A 25095-nucleotide genomic window follows, 5' to 3' on the forward strand; every position below is an offset into this window, starting at 1 on the left:
GGCCTCTATTCCTGTTTGGCTTTTGGAGGAAGAAAGTGTTAAGAATCGCACAGCTTTTAGAATTAGACAGACTGTGGATTGAATTCTGCATCTTCTGATTTTAACCATGGGAACTTGGGCAAAATATCTCACCTCTTGGAGCCTCAGTTTACTGATATATAAAATAGGGAAAATTGCATGGTTGGTGTGAGAGCTAATGGGTACAAAAGCTCCTGGCACGTTTTTTGGCATACAGCAGGTACTCCATAAGTGCTGATTCCATGTCCCCTCCAGTTATTGGACTGTAAGCTCGTTGCCAGGAGGGAGGCTGTGTTTCTTTGCTGTCGTATCTCCCAGCACTCAGCATGGTGCCTGTAACTGAGCAAGCAGTCAGTAGATAGCTGGTAAGCGAATGCAGAGCAGATAGATTTTTCATGCGTGACATGCCTCATTACACGTAAATATACTAACTGCCTGCCTACTGCGTCATGGCTAGTCACTGCTAGACAAGGCTTTGGGGACTTAATGATTTTTAAAAAACTATATTCAAGGTTAAATTGTGAGTCAAGCCAAGACTCTAAACTTCTGGAAGCAATTTCCTCCTGTTTTTACAGTTGTTCAACCTCATCCGCCTTATTTATTCGAAGCTGACCTCTCCTCCTCCATTCTCCCGTGTCTGGACCGCACAGGTCCTGACAGTACCTTGCTGGATTCCCCTGGAAAGGAAGCAAATGAAGAAAACACAGCTCAAGGCTGAAGCGCCTCAGGCTTTGCAATTTCAAAGGGAATTAGCTAGAAGGTGGGGGCGTGTTTGTCCTTGGCACCCGTCCCTTCACATCCTAAATTCTGCATTTACTCACAAATGGCGTGTGAGGGATGGGAAGGGGAGACTGATTTAGAAATTAGCCCTTCTTCCAGGTCTTTCCATAGCCTGGCTAGCTCATGAGCCTCATCCCCCCTGAGCCTCTATGAAGGGCTGTCTCCTGGTGGGGTGGCAGGGATGGGGTGACAGTGGAGGGGGACAAATCAGTCTTGGGCTACTCAAGGTGGCTCTTCCCTTCAGATGCCTCTGTAGCCACCTTCTTCTGTTTCTTGGATATCTCTGTCTCCCTTAAGGCATTCCTGGATGGGGTGAAATTTGGTTAACCAAATTGGGCAGTTCCATTATGCCCCATCTAGGGGTTATTTGATGTAAACGCCTCAGGAACAGTGTTTGTTTGTTTTATTTTGCATTGTTTTGTGTTTGTAAAAACCGAGACTGGGCACCTGGTCCTATATAGCTGCAATTGTGTAGGAAAGAAACTCATATCCCTTCTCTTAAGGAGAAGCCAACAGCAAGCATGGGGCAGACCTCTTCCGGGAGGCCCCCATGTTCCTTCAGGAGGGTGGTAACAGCACTTTGAGGGTGTGTTGTTGGAGGGGTCCTGTTGGAGGACTTTTCGGGACTTAGCAGAAGCTGCCACTCTCCTTGCTATGCAGGGCCCTGGGATGGTTTGGATGGATCTGCAAAGGGATCCACAGGGTGGAATGGGGCCAAGATGATAACCCTGATCCTAGACACAGGTGATGAGGGAAATCATGAGGTTGGAGAGTGGTGGCCCTCATCAAACTCACGGGCTGGAGAAAAGGGGCCGTGTGGACTGGTCAGAGACACCTGGTTGAAGCTCTGTCTCAATGACTCTCCAAGTTTCTTAGCTCCTGACTCCCCTGGCATGGCGCACAGGCTTAGGACAATGGCCGAACATGTGTGCTTCTGGATTAGTAGACCTATAACCTAGGCCTAAGCACAGCTCCCCATTGCAGCCTGTGCAATGGTCTAGGCCAGCAGGGTGGCCATTATCTCAGCCATAGTGGGCAAGTGTCTCTGGACCCACTGGAGACCATTCTTCAACAGTGACCTCTTGTGGTGCTGAGGGGCAATTGCACTTGTAGTCTGAGGGAACCATACGGATATTCAACTGACTGATGAAGCCCTGGAGTTCTTGGATAAGTGGTGGGAATGAGGACAGGGGAAAATACAATAACAGCAAGAGTGAGGAAGATTCTTATTAGGAGAAATGACCTCAGTGATTCATTTCACAACAACAAAAACACGTGAATATAATTGTACCCCAAATGGGTGGAATAGGTCATACCAGTTACAGAATTTATATAGCGCCCGACACTGCATTTAGTTGGACTTCAGTACACATTTGTTGAATGAAGAGGATGGATGGATGGGTGAGGGAATGGAATTAAGGCTCATTGAAACCCACACTCTGAGGGAAACTTCAGGTGCCTCTCCAATTTATTTCTTACGACCTGGTAAATATCATCATGTTCATTTCACAGATGAGCAATTGGAGGGTCCATATACAATAGCAAGTGGTGGACACAGAGTTTGAACCCAGAGCTGACTCCCAAAGGCAGGCTGGTCCTTAGCTAGATGGAAGGTTGCAGCAATGCCTGTGGCAGCCTCAGGCTGAGTGGTAAAATGGATTATTTGGTTGTGAGTATAGTGCATGGAAATCTGGGATTGTGAAACGGACTTGATTGAGACAAAGTAAAAAAAAATGTCTTTACAAAATGAGAAATGCTGGTTTTCTCCTGAGATTTACGGCCTGGTGTGAGGATTATGGTGCTCAAAACCCAACAAAACCATCACCAGCAGTACCTGTGATGGGTGGGGAGGGAGAAAGGAATCAAGGAGAGAGAGCAAGTCAAAGATGTGTGGATGGAGAGCCAGGGGAAAAAAATAGGCGGGAGGGGGTGGGGGGGGGGTGAGAAAAGAAGAGCCTTTTGAAGATACAGATATCTTTAGATTATCCTACTGAAAGCAACATTAAGAGCATATGGGTGATTTTGCCAGGAGTCCTGTCAAGTCACACGAGGTTAATTATTTTGACCCCCATTTCCTGCTATCACACTTGACTGAGGGCATCCCAGACTGGAAAGGGCACCACTGCCCTCAGTAACGTGTCTACAGCAACTAATGACCTCTCTGGAGTGTAACTCAAGTTCCAACTGGAACTCTGGGTGCAAATGGGCTTTGCAGGAATGGCTTCCACATAATTGCTCCTGGTTTCTGGTCCATTTTGGCAAGAAACACAGGGATGCGATTGTGAAGCCTTCTTTTTCTTTCTTTTTTTTAAGGGCCTGTGGTCCATCTTTCAGTATCAGAGAATACGTGACTGTTGGAAGCTTGTTTGCGCAGAAGCACTAGACTGAGCCCGAGGAGGGTGGGGGCTGAGACTGCCTTGTGGACGTCCATCATTCCCGAGAGCCTGGCACGTGCGAGTAAATCAGTGACCATTTGAATAAAAGGGTGAATAGGTGCTGAAGCTTTGTTTCTTTGAGTCCATCCTTTTTTTTCCCCCCTAGTTTTGAATCTCTCCAATGTATCAAGCTCTCGGCTGGCCCTTGAGGATATACTGTCAATAGAACATATTGTACATCCTCAAAGTTAGTAGGACAAGTCTCCTGTTTGCGGGAGGGGATGATAGAACAAGACACTCAGAAACTTACAAGCCTGACTTTGTTACTTTTTTTTTTTTTTTGAGGATGATTAGCCCTGAGCTAACATCTGCCACCAATCCTCCTCTTTTTGCTGAGGAAGACTGGCCCTGAGCTAACATCCGGGCCCATCTTCCTCCACTTTATATGTGGGATGCCTACCACAGCATGGCTTGCCAAGCTGTGCCATGTCCACACCCGGGATCCGGACCGGCAAACCCGGGGCCGCCGAGAGGCAGAACATGTGCACTTAACCACTGCGCCACTGGGCCGGCCCCAAGACTTTGTTACTTTTTAAAGAAATTCTTCTCCTTTGGTTGGATATCTCTGTTAAACAAAAAACTACAAGACCCAGGGATGCTTCTGGAAAATCAAGAAGCACAATAGTTTAAGATTCATTCATTAATTTAAGAAATATTGATCGAGTCCCTACCGTGTGGCAGGAGCTCATTTTGGTGCTAGGAAACTGTGTGAATAAGGCAGCCCCAAATCTTTATTTTTCAGGAGCTCATATTCTAGCTGGGGAGGCAGACAATACAAGAGAGAAATAAGCAATGTAAGAAATATTGGGGACGCTCCATTGTGATAGGTGCGGGACAGAGAAAGGGCGTTAGATTTTACTCTCAGATGGGAAGGCAATAATTCTCCACGTTTCTCTCATTTCCTGTTCAGACAAACAGACTGTCTGAAGCTTCTCCATTTTGCCAACCACCTCTAACACTCCTTTGGAGAATTCTGACAGATGCACACCCACCTGCTATTTCCTACTGCTCAAAATTCCGTCCCAACTGCGAACAAATGAATGAGCCTCCTTGCTCCTCAGGTGCCTTACCTGTCAGATGAGCATCACTGTACCTGCAGGGCTGTTGCAGGTCAAGATAAAATAGATGTGAAAACAGCTGAGGCCCGGGCAGCGCTTGATCACACTTTCTTCTGAAAGCAAAATAAGATTCTTTCATGGGGCTCTTTCGGGGCTTGAGTAGACAGAGGTCAAAAGCACAGATCCTGTGGCTCGCGTGTTTCCACAAAGGAGGGGGAGTTCAGAATCACAGCACTTTTGGGGCCAGGGGACCTTCCAGCAAGGCATCATAGGGTAGAAATAACCTTCTCAGAGTGTCCCCACCCGGCTCGGGGGAAAGGCCCTGAGCCCGGCGGGAGACTCCTCTGCTCGTCCGTGGGACCTCCCTGCACGCTGGCTTATGGATATCGATGCTGCGCCGCGAAACTGCTCTCACGTCTAACCCCGGTTCCTGACTGCACACTTCTCATTCTGCATGGGGACCAAAGAAAAATCACAAGTCCACAGAGTGTGGCTCCATGTCATCTAGGTCTCCTTTCGACAACAGTGATAATAATACTGGCAGCTATGGTTACTGAGCTTTTCTTAGATACTTACTAGTGCTTTCCATGATTTAGCTCATCAGATCCTTCCATCAAGTCTAAGAGGCGGGTACTGGGACTCTCCCCATTTGACAGATGAGCAAACCACCGTGTAGACAAGTTACACAGCATGCTTCCAGGAACAGAGCTAGTATGTGGTGGATCCAGGACTTAAACGCACAGCTGTCTGACACCAGCACCTAAACCCTTGAGCACAGCTCTCCACCGCCTCCTGAGGTACACGGGCGGCAGCATGATTCAGTGACCCTGGACACTTCCTGGATGCTCATTCTCACACCTGCGGTGGGACCGTGGGTAATTTACTGAACCTCTTTAAGCCTTAGTCGCCTTGTCTGTAAAATGGGCAGAATCACCTCACAGGACGAAATGAGATGTTTGTTCCCAATGCATGTGGATTCCCTTTCCTCCATGACAATCCAATTTGTACAGAGAAACATGCTAGGACTTTCCGATGCCATGTCCCCTGGTATCCCACAATCCAGAGCTCTCTGCTGTACGCACAGACCTCTGCTCTGCCCACCCCTTGGGGACAATTGTTGGCTTGCAAACTGGCCCCTGTATTCGCAGAGGGCAAGAAGAGAGGGAAGAGAGAGGCAGACACTCTGGACTGGTAGGTGGCAGGTTTAGTAAGCAAGGGAACTTACTAACGAGGTTTGTCTGGGGCTGCCGCAAGACGAGCAGATCTCCGCACCCGCCTGCCAGCATCTTAAAAGTTTATACAGAGGCTGTAACTGGGCTCAATCACCTACACTGTCCAGAGGGTCTCAACAACAGCTTATTCTCTCAAGGCTGTGTCCTTGAAACTAGCTCCCACTGTGGGAGCGGTGGGCAGAATGTACGTTCCAAGGACAGGGGATGGGGTGAGGAGCATCCGATTGCCCAGGTCCAGCTCGCGGGTCAACCACTGGCCACGTCCTCTCGATTACCAATTCCCACAACAACAATGTCTCTTATTTATTGGTATCCGTCAACACTGCTTCATCACAGTGCCCATACCAAAATTAGCAGGCAATAAATCCTTGCTAAATTGAATGTGTAATCAGACACAGGAAAAGGAGACACGTATACATATGTATATATTTGTATTTGCATATACAGAGATAGAGGGAGAATACATTTACCTCGTTCTCACTGCTTCCATAAGCTCTTGAAAACACAGTGTCTGGTGGCTTTTCTGTGGCCCTTTGGACAACACACACAAGGACCCGCGGAGTCTGGAAGGCTCTCCCTCGATAGGCCTCTGGCCAAGTCCTACAGTTTCCTCCAGCTCCATCTTCTACTCTCCTTCCTTGCTGCTCTCCTCAGCCCTCATTGATTTCCTTATCCCGAGAGTCAATTCTCCTTGTCACGGCCAGTCGATGAGGCACTGCCACGCTGCTTCCCGTGTCACAGCTCTATGAAGTGTCTGCAGAGGAAGCTGGATGAGAATAACGGCAGAGTGGGAAGAACACGAAACCTGGAGTCAGGACACTGGGACTTGAGCCCCAATCCCCCTGCTGTCTCCTCAGGTCCTTCAACCCTCTAAGGCTCAGTTTCCTCCTTCATATCAAGGAAATGCTGATCCCTCTTCTGCTCCTGAGATGCAAACAGGATAATGCCTGTTAGAGAGGGTGACACAGATGGAAGACTTTATTAATGCCTTTCCCATGAGACGAAAAGCTCCATGAGCACAGGGGCTAGGCTCTGCACATCTTCTGCATCCTGCATAGCATCCACCACAGGGCTGGACACATGAAAACACGCGTAATGAATTTATAGTAGGATGCGTATCGATGCGGAGAAAAAGATTATAAACATAAATGCATTGCTCCTTTTTCCCTCCATCCTGTTTCCCTCAGTTATTACTTTTATTTCATGTTGTTTTCTGAAAGAAATCGGGAGTAAATAAATGGAATTAAAAATGCGTTCAGGAGATACAGAAAAGTGCTCAAACGAAAATAGTTGCACAAGTGAAGCGTGCTGGATCCATGTACACTGAAGCACCTTTTAAAAGGAGCAGAAGGATGAACAGGGGGAGCAGGGGGCGGGGGGCACTGATACAAGAAGGTAGGCAGGTCGGCGAGAGCGGATCGATGAGTCAGGGAGGTTGTGTAAGGAGCAGAGAGCTCAAGGTAGGATAAAACACCACCACTGCCAATGACCCATTCCCGAAGATCAGAACAGTTGTAACCACAAGGGGGAGAGGAAGCTCCACTCCAAAGCAGGCGGGACCAGCTTCTGGCGCTGTTTTCCTTAGCTGCTGTTCTGGCGCGTGCCAGCTCTCCTATGGCCGCGGTGGTGGTGCTGATAAAGTTTTTGTTGAAAGCCTGCTGTGGCTGGTTGACTTCAGGGCCCCTCTGTTATCCGTCCCTATGTGGGAGGCAGACGGCTCCAGGGACTGAGAGACAGGGAGAAAACAAACAGCGATGGTCTCTTTCTTCTGCTTCCTTCCCCGGGGGAAAGAGGGGCAGAGGCAGTCACAAAGAGGAGGATGCATAAGGACACAAACGTGAAATAAAGAACATAGGGAGAAGGAAAACACAAAGCAGAGGGTGGACAGGAGAGAGGTGGGCTGGGGGGGACATTCACAGCCGGGAGGAGAAGGAAAATGACATGAAATCAAAGCAGAAATCAAGGCCTCTGAGCCCTGGGTGCCTTCTGCTATCCATGGGGTAGATTTGAGCCAGGCCTGCTTCGTTTATACGGCAGAGGACTTGGGTGCCTTTAAACAGTGGGACTGCGTTAAGAGGCCTTCAGGATTGAAAAAGGTGTGGTCAGGTGTGGTCCAGAGGCCTCTCCTCGGCCTACCTGGAGGGGCAGGTATTCGTGACGAAGGAACTGTATGTAGATGTGTCTCGCTGAAAGCTAATAAGAGAAAGAAGCCACTGACTCTGTACTAAGGGATGAGGGCTCACCTTACAAACTAATTTATGGTTATCAATAAATAGATGGAGGGTAAGGAAGAGTTTGGAGGTCCTCATGCAATTGTCTTCCTTATTTCACACTGGCAAGCATTTATTAAACACCTACTATTTGTTTCTTTATGACATCATTGTTCTATCAGGTTAGCAAAGTAGAGAGAAGCTTGTATGGGAAGTGTCAAGGTCAGCCGTCCAGTCAAAGTCAGGCGGCAGGGAAGATCTGGTGGGTAAGCAGCACTCAGTTCACATCTAACCTCAGCTTCACTGGCACCCATGGTTTTGGAGACGATGAAGTAAGGAGAACTTAGTCCACAGCCCCTGAAGTCAAGGTTTTCCTGTCCTATAACCCCAGCTGAGACTCTGCTGGATGCGCGGCTCTGGCTCCACTGAGGTCTTCTCTGGGTGCTGGGGAAGCAATGGTCATGGTGGGGAGGCAGGAGGTGCCCCTCGTCTTCCTCAGAAACCGCGCCCAGGGCAGGCCTAGGTCCCCCAGGGTAGGGAGAGGGTGTCCATTCTTGCATCTCAGAGAAGCATCTTCAGCATCAGAGATAAGAGGATTCCTCCAGTGTCCATTTATTCATGAATTCTTATATTACTGAGACCTCCCATGGGCCTCGTGCTGGGGTATAGCCTCCAATAAGCCAGGCAGGGTTTCTGCCCCTGGGGGTGGGAGTCGGGGTGGGGGGGGATGGGAGGTCTATGTTCCAGTAGGAGCAACAGATAATTTACAAGGAGATGAGATGAACTTCAGAAAATGACAGTGCTGAGAAGAAAAGGAAACACGTGATGGGATAGTGAGTAGAGACGGGGAGGCCAGCCAAGGCCTCTCTGAGCAGGTGACACATGAGAAGAAACCAGCCATATGGGAAATCTTTCTAGGCAGAGGGAAATACAAGCACAAGATTCCAGAAACCACCTTGGCATGCCTGATACATAGGAAGAGCTACTGATGCATGGCTGGCTCCGGGTGGGGTCGCTGTTCTGCCCTCCATGAACCCATAAAGGAAGGGGGCCTTCTAGGCCCCGCCCTCGAGGTTTGGACTCAGTGGGGCATGGGTAGTGGGAGAGGGAGCAGAGCAGGAATCTGCGTGTATAACAAGTGTTGGGTGACTCTGATTCACCTGGCCCTGTCATCACACTGCTCCAGCAGATGGTGACACGGGGTTAAGGACCAGAATCCCAGATTCTAACTCATTTTTATCCCAGTAACTAGGCACTTATGATTTGGTCAAGACTCATGTCCACTCACAGCGGCAATGGAAAACTGGTGCAGGAGGAAGCCTCAGCAATGATTTAGCACAAACAAACAGAACAGAGAGGCTACATGGTTTTCCCAAGGCCACACAGCAAGTCCATTCCAGGGCTCAGACCAACTGGCAGCTGAGCCCCCAAAGTCCACACTGTGTGGACTGGCTTCTGTAGTTTTCTCCTGGAAAAAAAATAAAACAACTACAAATAAAATCTCAATAAGGTCTGCATTAAATATCTGGCTTTGCTTTATGCCCCTCCCTGGTATACCCTTCATAACAAATTATTTGCTAAGTGTACACTGAGGTAACTAAATGGGACTGGTTGTTGCTCGAGATGTTTATTTACAAACCAGCCAACAGCAGGGAAACACTGGTTTACAATAGTTGACCTTTAACCTTTCTTTATGGCAATGACGAGTCAGGAGGAAAAGTTGTATATTGAGCCCTCTGAGTTGGAAATAATAATGCCATCTGCATATTAGAAAAGAATGTCTCTTTTTGTTTTTTTAATTAGGGAGTGATGGTGGCAGCGCACGTAGCTGGTTCATGTTAAGTAGCAAATTAGCATTCAAGCTGATGGTAGATTTCAGCTTCCTAACCCTCTGCCTGTCACCGCTGCGGGAGGCGGGAGCTGCCCTTGGAGGCTCTCACCCTCCCCGGGCCCCAGGCTCCGGGCTCCGGGCAGACCCCGGGCTCCCCAGAGTTGGAAGAGGGTCCCCCTCCTTGTATCTCAGAAAAGCAGCCTCAGCGTCAGAGAAAGGGAGTTCATCAACGTGTTCATTTATTCATTTATTCATAAGTGAATACATCTATTACAGCAAAGATCTGGGCACATTGTCTAATAGGGGGTTAAACTGCCTGGTTTGTAAGTGGCTTTATCTGGAAAGTATATGTTTAGTTACAATTTCTCTGGAAAGTTTTTATTTATTTATTTATTTATTGAGGAAGATTAGCCCTGAGCTAACTACTGCCAATCCTCCTCTTTTTGCTGAGGAAGACTGGCCCTGAGCTAACATCAGTGCCCATCTTCCTCTACTTTATATGTGGGATGCCTACCACAGCATGGCTTGCCAAGTGGTGCCAGGTCTGCACCCAGGATCCAACCCGGCAAACCCTGGGCCACAGAAGCAGAACGTGTCTACTTAGCCGCTGCAGCACTGGGCTGGCCCCTGAAAAGTTTATGTTTTAAAGTTAATGTTTAGACATATACGTAACATTTTGCCTTCATCAAAAAGACCACAATTACACACAATTATGGCAGAGCCTGAAAGTCTGGGCCAAACGACCCAATGTAAACCCAGTCCCCCAAACCCCTACACATACGCAGAGTGCTAAGTGAATAGGTGTTGTAAATCTGATTGGAGAGAGGAATGCTTAATGAATGAAATTCTTGAAAGGCATTTCTAAGGGTCCTGGAATATCTGATGTTTGTATATAAACCATACAGCTAATTGTTTTTCTACGTCCAGAAGGTATTGTCAAAATTAATTTGTAAGAGCTCTATTTAATTGGCTTTAAAAAATAAGCTTTAATATAAATAGTGTACTTATGTAAAACTTAATTTTCTTTCATCTGCTAAAAGGACAAAGTTTTCTTGGACTCTTGGTCTGTTGTTGATGGTATGGTGAAAAGTTTTTTTTTTTTTAACCTTTTAAGCAATCTGCCCAGAAAACAAAGATTCTGTGTTTTATCAAAATAATTTCCTGTGCTTCAAGTTATCTTTATCAGGTCTTTGGTTACTTAAAAAAACAGAGTCTTCTCTACTAGAAGTGCTAAGTTTTTTTAAACTATATAACTTTCTGTCATTGCCTTTGGAATCTTCAATTGTCACTCTGGTTACATGAATAACAAAGTATTATTTCACAGTGACCTATATCCTATTTAATCAAGTGTTTTAAAACATTTTGATATTTTTGACTTCCCAAAAATCAAATTCTAAATGAATTCTTGTTGACCTTGAACTAACTTTGGGCTTTTCCAGAGGACACCTGGAACATCTCAAAAGATGTGTTCTCTCTCCTTATGAAAGATATTAACCTAATTAGACTTATTCGATACATTAAATCACATGGGAAGCATCATCAAATAAGTGATGCTAAACTTCCTTTAGGATATATTGATATGAAATTTCTAAAAATCTGGTGTGTCCAGGTATCCTGCTATCACTCATAATTTTAAAAAGGATGTACTACAAATACCCAAATTTCCTCATCAATTGCATTATAATGAACTCTCCTCGAATTTTTAACCGTGCCACTTTAAAGTCTTTTGTCATTTACAGACGGCTATGTTTACTCTGATGCTTTTGCACAGCTGTTCCTGCAAAAGTGCTTCATCTTCAAGGAGATTCATGGAAAGACTCTGACGAGTACAGATCTGATAACACATGAGTTTGCTGTCACACGGGAGGAGCAACAATGCACCTTTCAAGTGCTTCCCCAAGGCTACCTGCATAGCATGTCTCGCTGTGTCGTGGGATGGTAGCCAGAAGCCTGTCTCTGTTCTGCTTCCCCCATCAGTAAAATGGGCCCATTCCATTGCTGGGTTGAGAATATGTTCCATCGACGCCCTTTGCCATGGCTCAAACTCCCAGCTTGACTAAGTGGCATGCCTATTTGCAGGAGAGGAGCACCCTTTCCACCAGTCCACCATCTACAGAAATGTGGGTGCTCCTAGGCCCTGTAGAGTATGTAGGTTCTCCAAATGACCCTGCCTCTCTTCTGGTGGTGGCCCCTGCAGCCTGTAGGGAGGGAGTGGAGAAATTCCCACCGACGCCTGCTATACGGATTCTTGGAAACAGGAACAGACCACAACAGCCAGAGGGCTGAACACAGAGCAGGTTGGCCGGTGGTCACTCCTGAGCCCTGGCTGTTAACCCTCTGCTCTGACAGTTGGGCTGTTCTAAAGGGATTAACCCTACGGCTTGGATAATGGGAAACTGAGGGGTGGATGATCGTGAATAAGCCCTTGTGGGGTCAGGATAGGTGGAAAGACATTTGGGTTCACCTGCAAGAGCCTGAGTCAATCCTCACTGTTTTCCCGTCCCTGCTTATAATGCTCTGACCCCTCCTGGCAATCAGGAAGCTGACACTCTAGCCAGGGTAGAAGCCTTAGCAACTGATCCATCAGTAGATACAGAAGATTGGGGGCATAGGAAGAGTGGCCACCACAGTGCCCGGGTTGGATCATATATTGCCAAGGATGCCGGATTGTCCTTGACATACAGTGACTTGGTTAATGCAGCAACAGCAAGTCCTGGGTGTTCTAAACGATGCCCAAAGCAACTGTAAAGGAGTCGGGGGCCACCCACCAGAGCTGCCAATCAGTGAGACATTGGCAAATTGATTATATTGGCCCCCTCTCTCCGAGAGAAGGTCCTAAACACTCCCTAGTTTGTGTGAACACTGCATCTGGTCTAACCCAAGGTTTCCCCCATCCCCACGCAAATCAGGCTGCCACCATTAGGGGATTAGAGAAACTCAGCGCCACACATGGATATCCTCGTTGAGTAGACAGTGATCGGAAATCACCTTTCAAAGGTCATAATGTGCAAGACTGGGCAAAAGAACACAACCTTGAATGGGGGTTGCATCTCCCCTAAAACCTGCAAGTAGTAGGTTCATGGAAAGAAAAAATGGAATATGAAAGCAGCAGATTAAATTATTAACAGGTGAACCCAACTTGGCTGGGTGGGCTAAAGTATCGTCCCACGCTTGAATACCTTTGAATGATCAACTGGTAGGGCCTGTCTCCCGTATGCCAGACTGGGGACCCCTACTGAGACATCCCATGCCATGAAGGTATGGAAGTCGTGGGAAACAGCCAGTGCCCTGACTCTCACCATGGATCAACGTTCTATGCTGCTGAGAACACCAAGCCCCAGCACGCCGGGGACAGGCGTTATGTACTGGAATCTGCAATGTGACGTCCCACCAGGATGAGTGAGTTACTTCACACCCCTGGGTGAGGCGGAGCTACTTAATCTTCACTGGGATCCTGTTGTTCTGCTGCAAGCCGGACTGGTGGAAACGCACTACACTCGGAGTGGAACATGCACCATTGAAAGAGGGGGGAAGGTGGGGGTCCTGGTCTGGCATATCCTGCCCCTGGTCCGTCTCCTCAAGCCTGACAGTGCTGCCTCCCCTGGCCAACGTGTGTGTATGCACAGCCAGTTAGGTTCCTAACACTGCCAAGCTTCCTGTCCTCTAGGCCAAGTGGACACGTTCTGTTTCCCATTGGTACGATGATTTGGCTGCGTCTTCGTTCCCTCCATTGACCTGGACGACATTATAGCACACATAGAAGCCATTACTAAATTCACTCAGCAAGCCTTGAACGACAGCTGACAAAGCCTGTCCTTACTGGACACTGAAATCTCTCTATTGATAGGATGGCCTTGGACATTATTCCTGCCTTGCAAGGAGCCACCTGTGCCATTACCCAAACAGAATGTTGAGTGTTCACATCTGATGAGTCTGCTAATGTGGCGTCTTTATTAAACCACATGAGGACATGGGTGAACGCCCTGAGTGATCCCACCCCCAACTTGGGGGAGTTAATAAACCAGCGGTTTGGATCATGGGGCTCTTGGTGGAAAATATTGTTTTGGGAATCACTATCTTAATCTGTGTTTTCTCTTGAATGTGCCTGTCTTGTTGCTATGGCGTCTGCCTCTAGTGTAGCCAGACAGCCACCAAAAATGAGCACCTCCATGCTGGTGAAACTCCTTGCTGACCTCTCAGGGCACATTATGGAAGAGGGGGCGTGTGAGACTGTAAGACTGGGTCACAAGGCGTGGAGCGTTCGGGGAGGTAATCGAGAGGTCATGACCACCACCGGCTGACCCTTGAGGTGCACCCAGTAGCCATCTAGGGTCCTCACCCCCACCCTGTCCTTGGAATGTGCATTCTGCTGCCTTCCCCACACTAGAAGCTGCCCCAAGGACACAGCCTTGGGAGAGTAAGGTGTCTTGGGACCATCTGGACTGTGTACGTGACTGAACTCAGTTAAGGACTCTTTATAAACTTTTAAGATCCTGGCAGGCAGCTGTGGAGATCTTCTCATTTACAGTGGCCCTAGATAAGCCTCCTTAATAAGCCCTCTTGCTTATTAAACCTGCCACCTCCCAATCAGGAGAGGTCTGCCTCTTTCTTCCCTCTCTCCTTGCCCTCCTTGTACTGGGGCCAGTTTATGAACCAACACCGCCTCCACCCCCACTGAACCCTGAGTTACTGAGCGTGGGAAATGTGTTTCACCCCTCTTTGTTTCCCCAAAACCAATACAGTGTCTGGTACAGAGTTACAGTTCAACAGGCTGATGGGCCAAAGATTAGAGAGTGTCATCAGGGAAGTCTTCCTGTAGGAGAGGGACCTCAACCTGTGAAAACATGGACAATAGGGATGTGGCTTGGTGGAGAAGAGGAAAGGAAGAGGGCTGCTTCACATGTGTGGAAGGGGGAACTGGCACGTGTGTGGTATGGGGTGAGTGTGTGTGTGTGTGTGTGAGTGGATGAGGCAACTGGGGTAGAAATGCTTACCCCCTTCCTAAATTTGGGGAGGAGTGTTTGGGTCTGCTTTTGAACCTATGTTTTGCAGGAAAACGTGCCTGAGTTCAAGCCCCAGCTCTGGCACTTACTAGCTGTGTGGCTTGGTCAGGGCACCTTACTTTCTTGAGCCTCAGTTTCCTCGTCTGTATAAAGGGGTAATAACAACAACACACACCTGTCAAGATGGTTGAAAGGGTTCAATGAGATGGTGACACCCTCACCTCACATCATATAATAGATTCTTGGTTAATTTTGGTATTGTTATCCGAAAACCCTGTGCCCATCTAGGCAGCCCCATAGGCAGGGGTCTGAGACCTGCAGGATGGCACATGCATGAGGTTGACTAGCCTCTGTCGTTTGTGCTTACAGGTGATGCTTCTGTCTTTTGAGCTCCCACGGTGAATAACCCACCAATTTAATGCCACGTGCTGCCTCAGAGTGCGTCGGACACTCTTCTCAGTTTGGATCTGGTTTAGCAAGAGGGCAGATGGGAGAGAGAAATATTTCAGAGTAGATACAAACCAAGAGGGACATTCCCTAAGCTGCCTTCTTCCGAACTATCTTCCAAGGAGCTTTAAGCTTGGCATGCTCTGGGAACACCAGGGTGGCTCCACAAGGCGCCTTCATGTGGCTCTGCCCCAGCCTGGCAGTGTGCACTGGGTTGGCCACTGGAACCTTCCAGGTCCTTCCCTCCTGGTGGGGATTTAGCATCATTGATTCTAAAGGTTCCAGCCATTTGATCCCAGGCATGGGGCAAGCCACACCCACCTCCTAGCAGGGGGCCGATTTCCAGGGGATTTTTAGGAAAAAGGAGGTAGGCGGCTGAAAGCCCAATTCTTTGCTCCAGCTGTGCTTCCATCGGGCAAATCCTGGGGCAGACACACACACATACACACGCACACACCCCGAAGTACGCAGCCAGCCCTACCTGGAACCCCAGCTGTCTTCCTTCTTCAGATACAGACTCTCCTGATAGCTCTGCGGCGGAGGGGACTACTTGTTGCTCTTTCTCGGGGTCCCCAAGGGGCGCCTGGCTCTTCATCTCAGGGGGGGCTCCGGCTCCTTGGGATATTCTCCTCCCACCAGCACCAGAGGCACTCTGGTTTTAGATTGCTCCTTTTCCTTCCCCGTTTTCAGCATCTCCCCTCTGGAACCCCAGCTGAGTCTGATCTGGGAGCAGACGTTGCTGCAATGGAATGCTGCTTCCACCCCCACACCTGGCTCAGGCGAGTTTATCAAGTGCCTCCCTGCCATCTATGGGGGCGGGGTGTCACGTCCTCACTCGCAGGGCTCGTTCTCCACCTTCGGCGAGAAGCCCCCACTAGCTCCCTCCAAAAAAGGCCACAAAGAAACTTTCGCCGGGCCCCCAGCCCCCACCAGCCCTTCCCCCCTCGCCCCGCCCTTCCCCCCCAACAGCCTGGTGGAGGAGCGGGCGAGGGAGGCCGGCTCGCTCTGCGCCCTCTAGGTCTCGCTTTTCTTCCGGGAGGCGGGGGACAGACGAGAGCCGGTCCGAGCCCCCGCATCCTTCCCAGCCTCCCGGTCCTCGCCTCTCCGCGGCAGCGCGCTGCCTCCTCTCCAAGGCGCTAGCCGCGGCCGCCGGCATTCGGAATTCTGCCCAAAAAAGGGGGCCTGGAGAAGGAGGAGGAGGAGGAGGAGGAGGAGAGGAGGGACGGAGGCCGGTGGCGAGAAACGGAATCCGGAGTCCAAAACAGCACGGGGAGAGGAACCGAGCGGCGGCGGCGGCTGGGAAGGCTTCTGCCGCTGCGCCCGCCCGCAGTGCATCAGCGTGGCAGCCCTGACATCCCCAGGATGGTTAACACGGGGCACTATGCGCTGGTTAACAGGCTCCGAGCCGCCGAGCGACTTGTTTTAAGCATTTTCTCCCTCGCTCTCGCTTTTAATCTTGTCTCTAGTGGCGTGTGTAGGGGGGAGGACTTTATTTCCATTGGCTAAGCCTTCCCTTCCCACCCACATCTCTTCCACATCACCTTGGTGTCTCCCTAAATAAAACCAGCCCTCCTTATCGCCTGGAAAAAATCAGAAGCTAGAGTTTGAATGGGTTTTATATAAACACTCACCCCTGTCAGCGTGCGGCTGGGCTCTCTGGAGAAACTCACAGCCCCGGCCTGATGCTCGCTCTGCCGTTCTCTCCCTTGAACGTCAAGGTTTGAGCAGAGCCTGAGGACTGGGAACTCTTCCCTGAAATTTGATCAACCTGAAGCCAGTTGCGGAACTGCACAGGGTCCCCATGGACCTCAAGGAGAGCCCCAGCGAGGGCAGCCTGCAGCCCTCTAGCATCCAGATCTTTGCCAACACCTCCACCCTCCACGGCATCCGCCACATCTTCGTGTATGGGCCGCTGACCATCCGGCGTGTGCTTTGGGCCGTGGCCTTTGTGGGCTCCCTGGGCCTGCTGCTGGTGGAGAGCTCGGAGCGGGTCTCCTACTACTTCTCCTACCAGCATGTCACCAAGGTGGATGAGGTGGTGGCCCAAAGCCTGGTCTTCCCAGCGGTGACCCTCTGCAACCTCAATGGCTTCCGCTTCTCCAGGCTCACCACCAATGACCTGTACCACGCTGGGGAGCTGCTGGCCCTGCTCGATGTCAACCTGCAGATCCCCGACCCGCACCTGGCTGACCCCACGGTGCTGGAGGCCCTGCGGCAGAAGGCCAACTTCAAACACTACAAGCCCAAGCAGTTCAGCATGCTGGAGTTCCTACACCGCGTGGGCCACGACCTGAAGGATATGATGCTCTACTGCAAGTTCAAGGGGCAGGAGTGCGGCCACCAGGACTTCACCACAGTGAGTACTTGGCTTTGGGCTCACTCTTGGGCTTGGTCGTCTTGAGAAGTGCCACGCCGGTGGTCTCTTGCCTGGTTCGGAGTCTCCCTGTGCTTTGGAGCAGGAGAGAGAATAGTGCCTCAGTTGAAGGCCAAGACGGTAGTTGGCCAAAGTTGGTTGGAAAAGTCTGCCTGCTGGGATACAGCACTGTTGTCTGGTCAGATGTGGAGGGTGAATGGGGGGCTTGCCGTGGGGATTTCTTCCCCAAAGGTGCCTAGTTGGCCTCCTGCCAACCCCAGGGAGGAGGCCTGAGTTGTCCGTTGTCGAGGGCGCTTGGTGTCTGAGCTGTGTGATTGGAACAGCTTGTCATTGACGAGGTGGCATTTTCTCTCCCTCTCTCTCGAAGCTCGGAAGTAGCATCAGGCGCTGCATCCTGTGGGCTGGGCTGGAGCTAAAGCTGCCAGAGAAGGGAGTGTGGGGCCCCAGGCAGCCTGGCTGGTTCCAGTGGCTTGGGGAGCTTGCTGGAGCAGGTGAAGCTGCAAAGGTGTGGAAGTCTCTTTGCTTCCCTTTCTTGTGCGGATTCTGAGCTCCGTGTGGAGAGAGGAGAGGCCGGGGACCCCAGGGCTCTGTCTGGTCTGCTGGCAGGTCGGAAGCAAAGAGATGTCCAGGGTGTTTGGGCCGAAGGGGAGGGTCCAGGTGGAGGCCTGTGTGTAGGATGGTCGGTGAGATGCCTGTGAGGGTGAAGAGGTCCAGGCTGGCTTGTCTAGGAGCTGCGGCTTGAAACTCAAAGGCTCGGTTTTGCTGTATGTACAATCGCTTAACACTGTGGATGAGAGAGGAGTGGTGTGGGGAGGGGGTGAGCAGCTGTGGGATTAGAAAGCCTGGAGGAGGAGTGTGGAGCTGAGAAAAGAGGAAAAGCGGAGGGGGATGTGGCTCCCGTTCAGGATGGGGCTTCCTGGAGGGGCCGAGAGAGACAGGCAGGGAGGAGACAGGCTGCCAGGGCTCTTGGTTTGCCCAGTTAGTGGGCTGCTGGGCATCACTTGGCATAACAGGTCAGACTGCAATGGCAGACAATTCCTTGCTTCCAGGCAAGTCTGGGGCATCAGGGGCTGCGGGACCCTCCAGAAGCCCAGTGTGGCTGCTTCTCTCATAGCTGCCTTTGGGAGAATCAAGAACTTTCGAGTCTCAGAGCCTTGAGCCGAATTGCAATGGTAAGTTCTGGATGGCAGGTGCAGCAGTTGCAAAGGGACTGGACTCTGTCATCAGCACTTGTCCAGGGCCCTCTGCTTAATGAAGACATGCCCGACCTTTCCTGTGGGGCATCTTTCTCCACCTGCTCTCAGATCCACTGCCTACCAGCCTCTCGCTCTGACTTTCTTCTAATGCTACAACCAGCCTCTGCCTGCAGCCTGTGTGCTTGCTGTTGGCTGTCTCTGATTCTGGAAAAGCCCAGAGTGCCAGGGGGAGTTGCCTCTCACATCCTATAGAGCTGTGGTTCCTGGGGGAGCTGTTTTGTATTACCCGTTTTCAACATTGTGAGGAAGAGCAAAGCAAAATCTGGGTAGTGTATGTATGCTAAAGAGGAAGCAGGCATGAGCCGGGGGAAGGGACCAGCAGTTCTAGAAGCCCTTCTGAATAAAGCAAACAGGATCTCAAACCATGTCACACACACATGATGTCTTAGGTGGCGTGGGGAGAGATGGGGAAAATGCCTCGTTCTTGGAGGCTGAAGCCACCCCTGTCTTCCACCCCGTGCTTTCTAGTGCCGTGGCAACGCTCAGCTTCCCCGCTGCACCATGCAGCTCAGGATGCACTCAGCTGTTCCTCTCTCTGCCTGAACACACATGGAACACACAGACGGCAGAGAGAGGGTGGCACAGAGAGAAACTGCAGTCAGTAGCAGATCCTAGACCGAGTTCTCATGCATCCTCATGCTGCAAGTCCAACCAGTGGCTTCCTCTCAATTCATGACCAGGTTCCACTGAGAAGTAAAGGTTCTTTGACCCTAGGTTGCTGGTTTGTGCTTGGCCCATCATTTGAATTGCTAGGACCCTAAGAGGCCAAAGATCAGGACTTAAAGCCTTCCCTGAGCCTTTGATGTCTCCCAAATGGCGAAGTTGCCTGTGGATGTGGTTTATTACTTAGTAAGTGTCATGTCATTATCTGCCATCCTCACCAAGTTCAAGACTGACCTGGTTGAGTGTTCCTCCTTGGACTGGCCCTCTGTGTGTGTCTTCTCCCAGCACTGAAAAGAGGGTGAGCCTCAGGGCTGGGTCTTTAGGCTGTTTGGGGAGTGTCAAAAAGGGCCCCCACTCCAGGAGACCTGGAGGAGTCCCCAGTGGGGAGGCTGGTCTTTTTGCTCTGTGATCATAGTCAATAGCCATGCTGAGCCTCTGAAAGAAGGGACACGATGCCCAGCTTGTGGTAAGACCTTGCAGTGAGGGGTCATCCTTCCCACTGCCTGTCCCTTTTGGCATGGGGTGTGGTGCCCTTGTCCTTGGGCTCCCACACCACATGGGAGCAGAGAGCCTTGCAGGTGACTCTTGGAGGAGTCAGTTCACTGGCCTTCTATGATCCATTTTCTCTGTTGCACATCCCTATCCATTTGGCTTATTTACTAGGCTCTGCTTGGGGTTGTCCTATGCTGGGTGGCTTCTTTCTCTAAGTGCTGTGGCTGACTTACTAGGGGGAGGGGATGTCACAGGTGAATCGCTTTTCCTGTTTTTCTTTTTCTATAAAGCATACCTACTGCCATCTCCAGGACTAATGCTTTCACATAAGCTTCCTTATTCCAAGTTCTTAGCTGGTGTGCAATGAAGTGCATAATACCCTTTAATTAGTGAACGAGCCATGATTCTAGAAGAGGGGAAGGCTGTTTGTGGAGGTTGAAAGTCCCCAGGAAGGCAGGTTTGGAATTCTGACTGCCGTAGGAACAGGTGTGCTCCGTGCTCATGCAGGTACACACTTAGCCCTCATCTGGGATGAGCTGGCTTCAGATAGGCACATACTTTCCCTTCCTGGGAAAGCAGAAGAGAGCTTTGATTTCCCGGTGTCTACTCAGCAGAGATTGCCCCACCGACCCAGAGCAGATGGAAGGAAGTGGGGAGAGAGAAGGCTGGACGGGGGCGAGGGGTGGGGTATCTCTGGCCATGATGTTGGATGATCTGAGGTTAAGATTAGGGGAAAGAAGACACAGGTTTGAATCCCAACTCCATCATTTTCTAGCTTATTCCCTGGTCGTATTTTGTCCCTTCTCTAGGCCTTGACTTGCTCCTGTGACATAGGATAGTAATACATGCCTGTCTGACTCACAGGGCTGCTGGGAGGATGCGGCGTGTGAAACAATATATGTGGAAGTCCTATTGTACATTGTGACCGCTGTGCAGATGTAAGGCGAGTTATCATCACCATTAGTAGGAGGGTTGTTATTGTCCAGCCTACCTTCCCCGTTTGCAGCCCCCTCTTGGAGTCAGTCGATGAGTAATGCTATCAGGATAAAGGGAGGGGGAGGAGAGGCGGTTGCTGCCTTTTCTTTTGGAGCCCCACGTTAAGGCTCACCCTCACGGAGATAGGGTTCTTAGAGTGGAGGTCACGGTTGGGTTCCATAGCTAACTCTTGGTGACAGGGGGCAACCCCACTGTGTGTGACGAGAACATGACTGTTTTACGTTTCTCTGCTCATCACATTGGAGTTCCTCTGCCTTCAAGTTCAGGAATGCAAATGACCCTTCAGTTGGCACAGTCAACCTGATTTCTATAATTGCATGTATTTGTGCTTTCAAATTGTGATTTCTTAGGAAAAGCATGTCTCTTCTCACTGAAGAAAAGGTCTCTCCAAAATGACATCCAGTTAAGGGCCTTCTGTGGATCTTATTCAGCTGTATCACACAGTGTTGTAGAGATGTGGAGGTGAGGGTTTGGGAAGCACACCTATGTGGAATTCTTTCACAAGGCTGGTGGGTCCGTAGCTAATCTGTACTCACTTCTTGTTCCAGGACGAGCAGGTGTGTGAAGAAGGTGGGCTCTGGGGAGAGTTCAGAGCTGGAATTCCAACTATGCCCCCTATCTGCTGGGCAAGTGTCCTAACCTCGCTTTCCCTGCTTTTAAAACAGGAACAGTAATATCTGCCACCCGGAGTTGCAGTGATCCAGCGAGCCGACGTGTGCCAAGAGCTAGCGCGTGGCACATGCCCAGTACAGGGCAGCCCCTGCTTTGCTTAGTGTTCCAAAGAGTACTGACTGAGCCCGAGCTCGACCCCGGCTCTCTTGACTCCAGGCCAGGGCTCCTCCCACTCTTCCGTGCTGTGACTCACCACCAGCTTGAAAGCACAGACCACGGCTATGTTTGTGGGATTCTTAATTCTCATAAAATGGTGAACTTTCACTTCTCTCAGTACTTTCGTTCCTGTCGGTTCTGCTGCCTGCACATGCTCTCCTGATCTGCCATCTTGGCTTCCGTCTTCCGGCTCATGCCCCTCACCTCAGCCCAGGAAGCTCGTGCTGCCCCAACCCTGATAGGAGTTGAGTGACCTGGGTACCATGCGTACAGCTTTCATCACGGTGTGACATCTTAGTGTGTGCACCTTCATTCCTTTGTCAGTCAGATAGAGCACCTGCTCTGCAGCAGTGATGATGAAGACAGACCAGATCCTGGCCACCAGAGAGGGCATGGGCCTATTTCCCATCCCTTCCAGATGGGGGCTAGTTGAGAATGGGAATCTTGTCTAATCCAACATCATGCTGAATACAGGGCCTGCCCACAACAAATCCCAGGACAGGTTTGTTAATTAAATAGTTACTTGCTGTTTCCGGAACTGACCCAGAATCCTTTGCTCGTGGGCCTTTCTTTCTTACTTCTTTACCTTTTGCACCTCTGTCTTCATGTCTATTTATTTAAATCCTACTCATCCTCTAAAATCCAGCTCTAATATCTCTAGAGCCTTTTCCAGAAAACTTTGCTGATCCCTCTCCCCATGAGCATAATCGAAATTAATCTCTTCCTCCCGTGTCTTCTAAACAGCATTTTGGCCTGTTCCTCTGTGGGAGCAGTCATTACGCGTTTCCTTGTGTTATAATCATGAAGTGTTTAGATTAAAAGGGACCTTAGACTAAAAGAGATGATTTAATTTAATACCTGAATTCTTTAACTGCTGGTGATTTTTATGCCTGGGCTATTTCTGTCTCTCCTCCCTCTAAGGCATGATGTCTTTACTAACTTAATCTCAGGCCTCAGAACTGCTTAGCACATGGTAAGCTCTCAAAATGGGTCTTCAGAGTGTGTTAAGTGGGCTTGATGGTTTTTGAATGTAAAGTGACTCTAGAGCGGATATAAAGTGAAATAGCCATTCTTTGGCTTCCCTTTTCGGTATAGGTACCCAGGATTCCACCTGCCTTGGGATGACTTGTCTCATTATTGTTATTATTTTAATAGTATACTTTCTGATTATAGAGACAATCAATGCTCATGGGAGAAAACTAGGGAAGTGTGGGGAAGAATAAAGAAGGAAGAAAAAATTGCCCATAATAGCATCCCAGATATAATTTCATGTATTATTTTGGCATTTGGGGAGTAGCTGCATTCGGTCACGGAGTGTGTGCCTGTGTGCATCCCCACAGCTGGGATCCCACCTTCTGTACATCTGGCGCCTCGTCTGGCATGCAGTATGCACCTCCAGTCAGCATCAGCCTGCTCTCTTCTTCTTGGGTTCCCTGGGTAGTGTCCAGGGTGTTAGAGGTTCCCTCAAAGGTCCATTTAGAGTAAAAATAAAATCCAAATATATGTCTCAGTGGGTCTGATGAATACCCCTTTTGTGAGATGTGTTTTGTCTCATCTGCCAGAAGCACCCGGGGGTGATTTGTGAGAGAGAGGGTGGTAACTGCCCCCCTTAACTCAGCCTCCTTGGACTTTATGTGCCCGACTGAACACCAGCTACTCTGCTTTGATGGCACTCTGTTGACAATCCAGCTGCGCATTTACCTGAAGCCATCTTGGTCCCACTGTATGTTGTATGTTGTATGTATGCTAGGATGAACCAGAGTTGTGTCCGTTGACACCAAATTAATCTCCTGACCCTGCTCCTTGGATAAGGCCCATGACCATGAGGTTCTCCTTGCATGACCATCCCAGCATGTCTCAGCACACTAGTGTAGACCCTAACTCTCCCTCACCTGTGGCGTGTCTAGGCATTATGTCAAAATGGTCTAAGTTGTGTCTAATACAAATTAGATGATCAGGCACATTCCTTAAGATGCTTTTAAGTTTTGTGAGCATTTGCCATGTCCTTGGAGAGGCGACCTCTGCCAGGCTGTGTGAATGGTTCTCCGTAGTGCCAGGCTGTGGTTGGGATCTCCTTGTTCACAGAGCTTTAGGTTGTGACTCTGGAAGTAAAGGTTTCAGGGATGTGTTGAGTTTCCTCTGATGTGATGGAGGGATAGGACGATGACTGCAATCTGACTATTGTAATGACCCACACCATCTACTTGCGAAGAAAAACTGAAGCTCCTCCTCAGGCCACTGGGCTCATGGCTGGTTGCTTATGGGAACGAGTGTCTCTGAGACCTCCAGAACTGCTGATGAAAAAAGCCACCTGACAGCCTATTGAATTGGGAACTGGTCCCTTTCTGTCTCTCTACAGTGGTTCCCTTTTCCTCTCTACAGAAAGTCCTTCCCTCAATGAAGTGATGAGTTCTAGAAAATTTTCTGTAAAGTGAATCCTAGTTTGCTACTGATTTCTGTAGGAAGAACTGATATGGGATTCCATTAAAAAAAAAAAAAATCTCCCAGGGACTGAATTAGTAGCTTTGAGCACCAGGTTTGCTGTCAGAGGTGTTGCTGCGTAGAGCTGTTCATGTTTTAAAGTAACCAGTACCCTATTCTCTCCATCAGACCGAAAATAGACTGCCTGGGTCTAGAGAGATGTGAACGGGGACCGTGTGCTTTCTCTTTTTCTGTCTGAGTGTTTAGGTTTGATGGAACTGCGTTGAAATATTAAGCTTAACCAGCCAGGCCGTTTGACCCATGATCTATTATGACCTGGAACGAATGGCCTACATCACCTCTGCAAATTTGAAATTCCATATGTCACATTTCTCCCATGCAATGGACTTAAAACCAGTCTGTACAGACTGGGCTTAGTGGTTACCGGGTAGCGGATGCTTCCAGAAATATATGTTCAGTATTTGATATACCTGAAGCCTGTGACAGAAGCCTGTTTATCAAGTTGAGCTTCATTTGGGAACAGTATTCCGAAAAGTGTCATCCGTTGGATGCTAAAGCATCTTTCCATCTCCCAGCTCTTATTTTCTCATAATTCAGGTCCATTCCCTGTTGATTACCTCGGTGGCCGTAGAAATTTATACTCAGAAGAAATAAAGCACGAAACACAGAAGGAACGTATTTGCCTGGATTTAATGACTTCTGTTGATTGAGTTGTACAACGTTGGGCAGGGTAATTAGCTTCTGTGGGCCTCGGTTTCCTCATCTGTAAAATGAGGGGGCTGAACCAGGTGATTCCCAAGGACTTGCCAGCCTGTAGAACTCTAATGCAATAGAACATAATCAAAATTATTTTCTCATCTCACATTTGTTTGCCGAAACTACAACTTTAATTTGTATTTGGGGGGAGGGAGTTGATGTTATTTTGTAAGCAGATATGTTTATCCATTTGTTTGCTTGTTTTATTTAGATATGTACAGTGGAAGCAATAACATCCTGATGCACTGAGCATCAGTGCCCTAGTGGGGTCGGG

At 49.4% G+C, this 25095-nt stretch overlaps 1 protein-coding gene and 1 long non-coding RNA gene across 2 annotated transcripts in view; one reads left to right on the top strand and one right to left on the bottom strand.

The window, feature by feature from the left end:
- Window positions 1–5930: 5930 nt before the first annotated feature.
- LOC139073942 (uncharacterized) lies at window positions 5931–15739 on the bottom strand. The gene is made up of 2 exons (XR_011523143.1): window positions 15496–15739; window positions 5931–6470 (listed from the first exon to the last, which is right to left on the bottom strand). It is a non-coding gene; the product is annotated as an uncharacterized lncRNA (long non-coding RNA).
- Window positions 15740–16062: 323 nt separating this feature from the next.
- The window catches only part of ASIC2 (acid sensing ion channel subunit 2), a 995375-nt gene continuing 986342 nt past the window's right edge, over window positions 16063–25095 (top strand). Inside the window, exon 1 of the mRNA XM_070560848.1 lies at window positions 16063–17370. Within this exon, the coding sequence (XP_070416949.1) occupies window positions 16816–17370 (555 nt within the window). The 5' untranslated portion in view covers window positions 16063–16815. The remainder of the gene's footprint in view (window positions 17371–25095) is intronic.

The sequence above is a fragment of the Equus przewalskii genome, chromosome 10, assembly GCF_037783145.1.
Source record: "Equus przewalskii isolate Varuska chromosome 10, EquPr2, whole genome shotgun sequence".
NCBI lineage: Eukaryota > Metazoa > Chordata > Mammalia > Perissodactyla > Equidae > Equus > Equus przewalskii.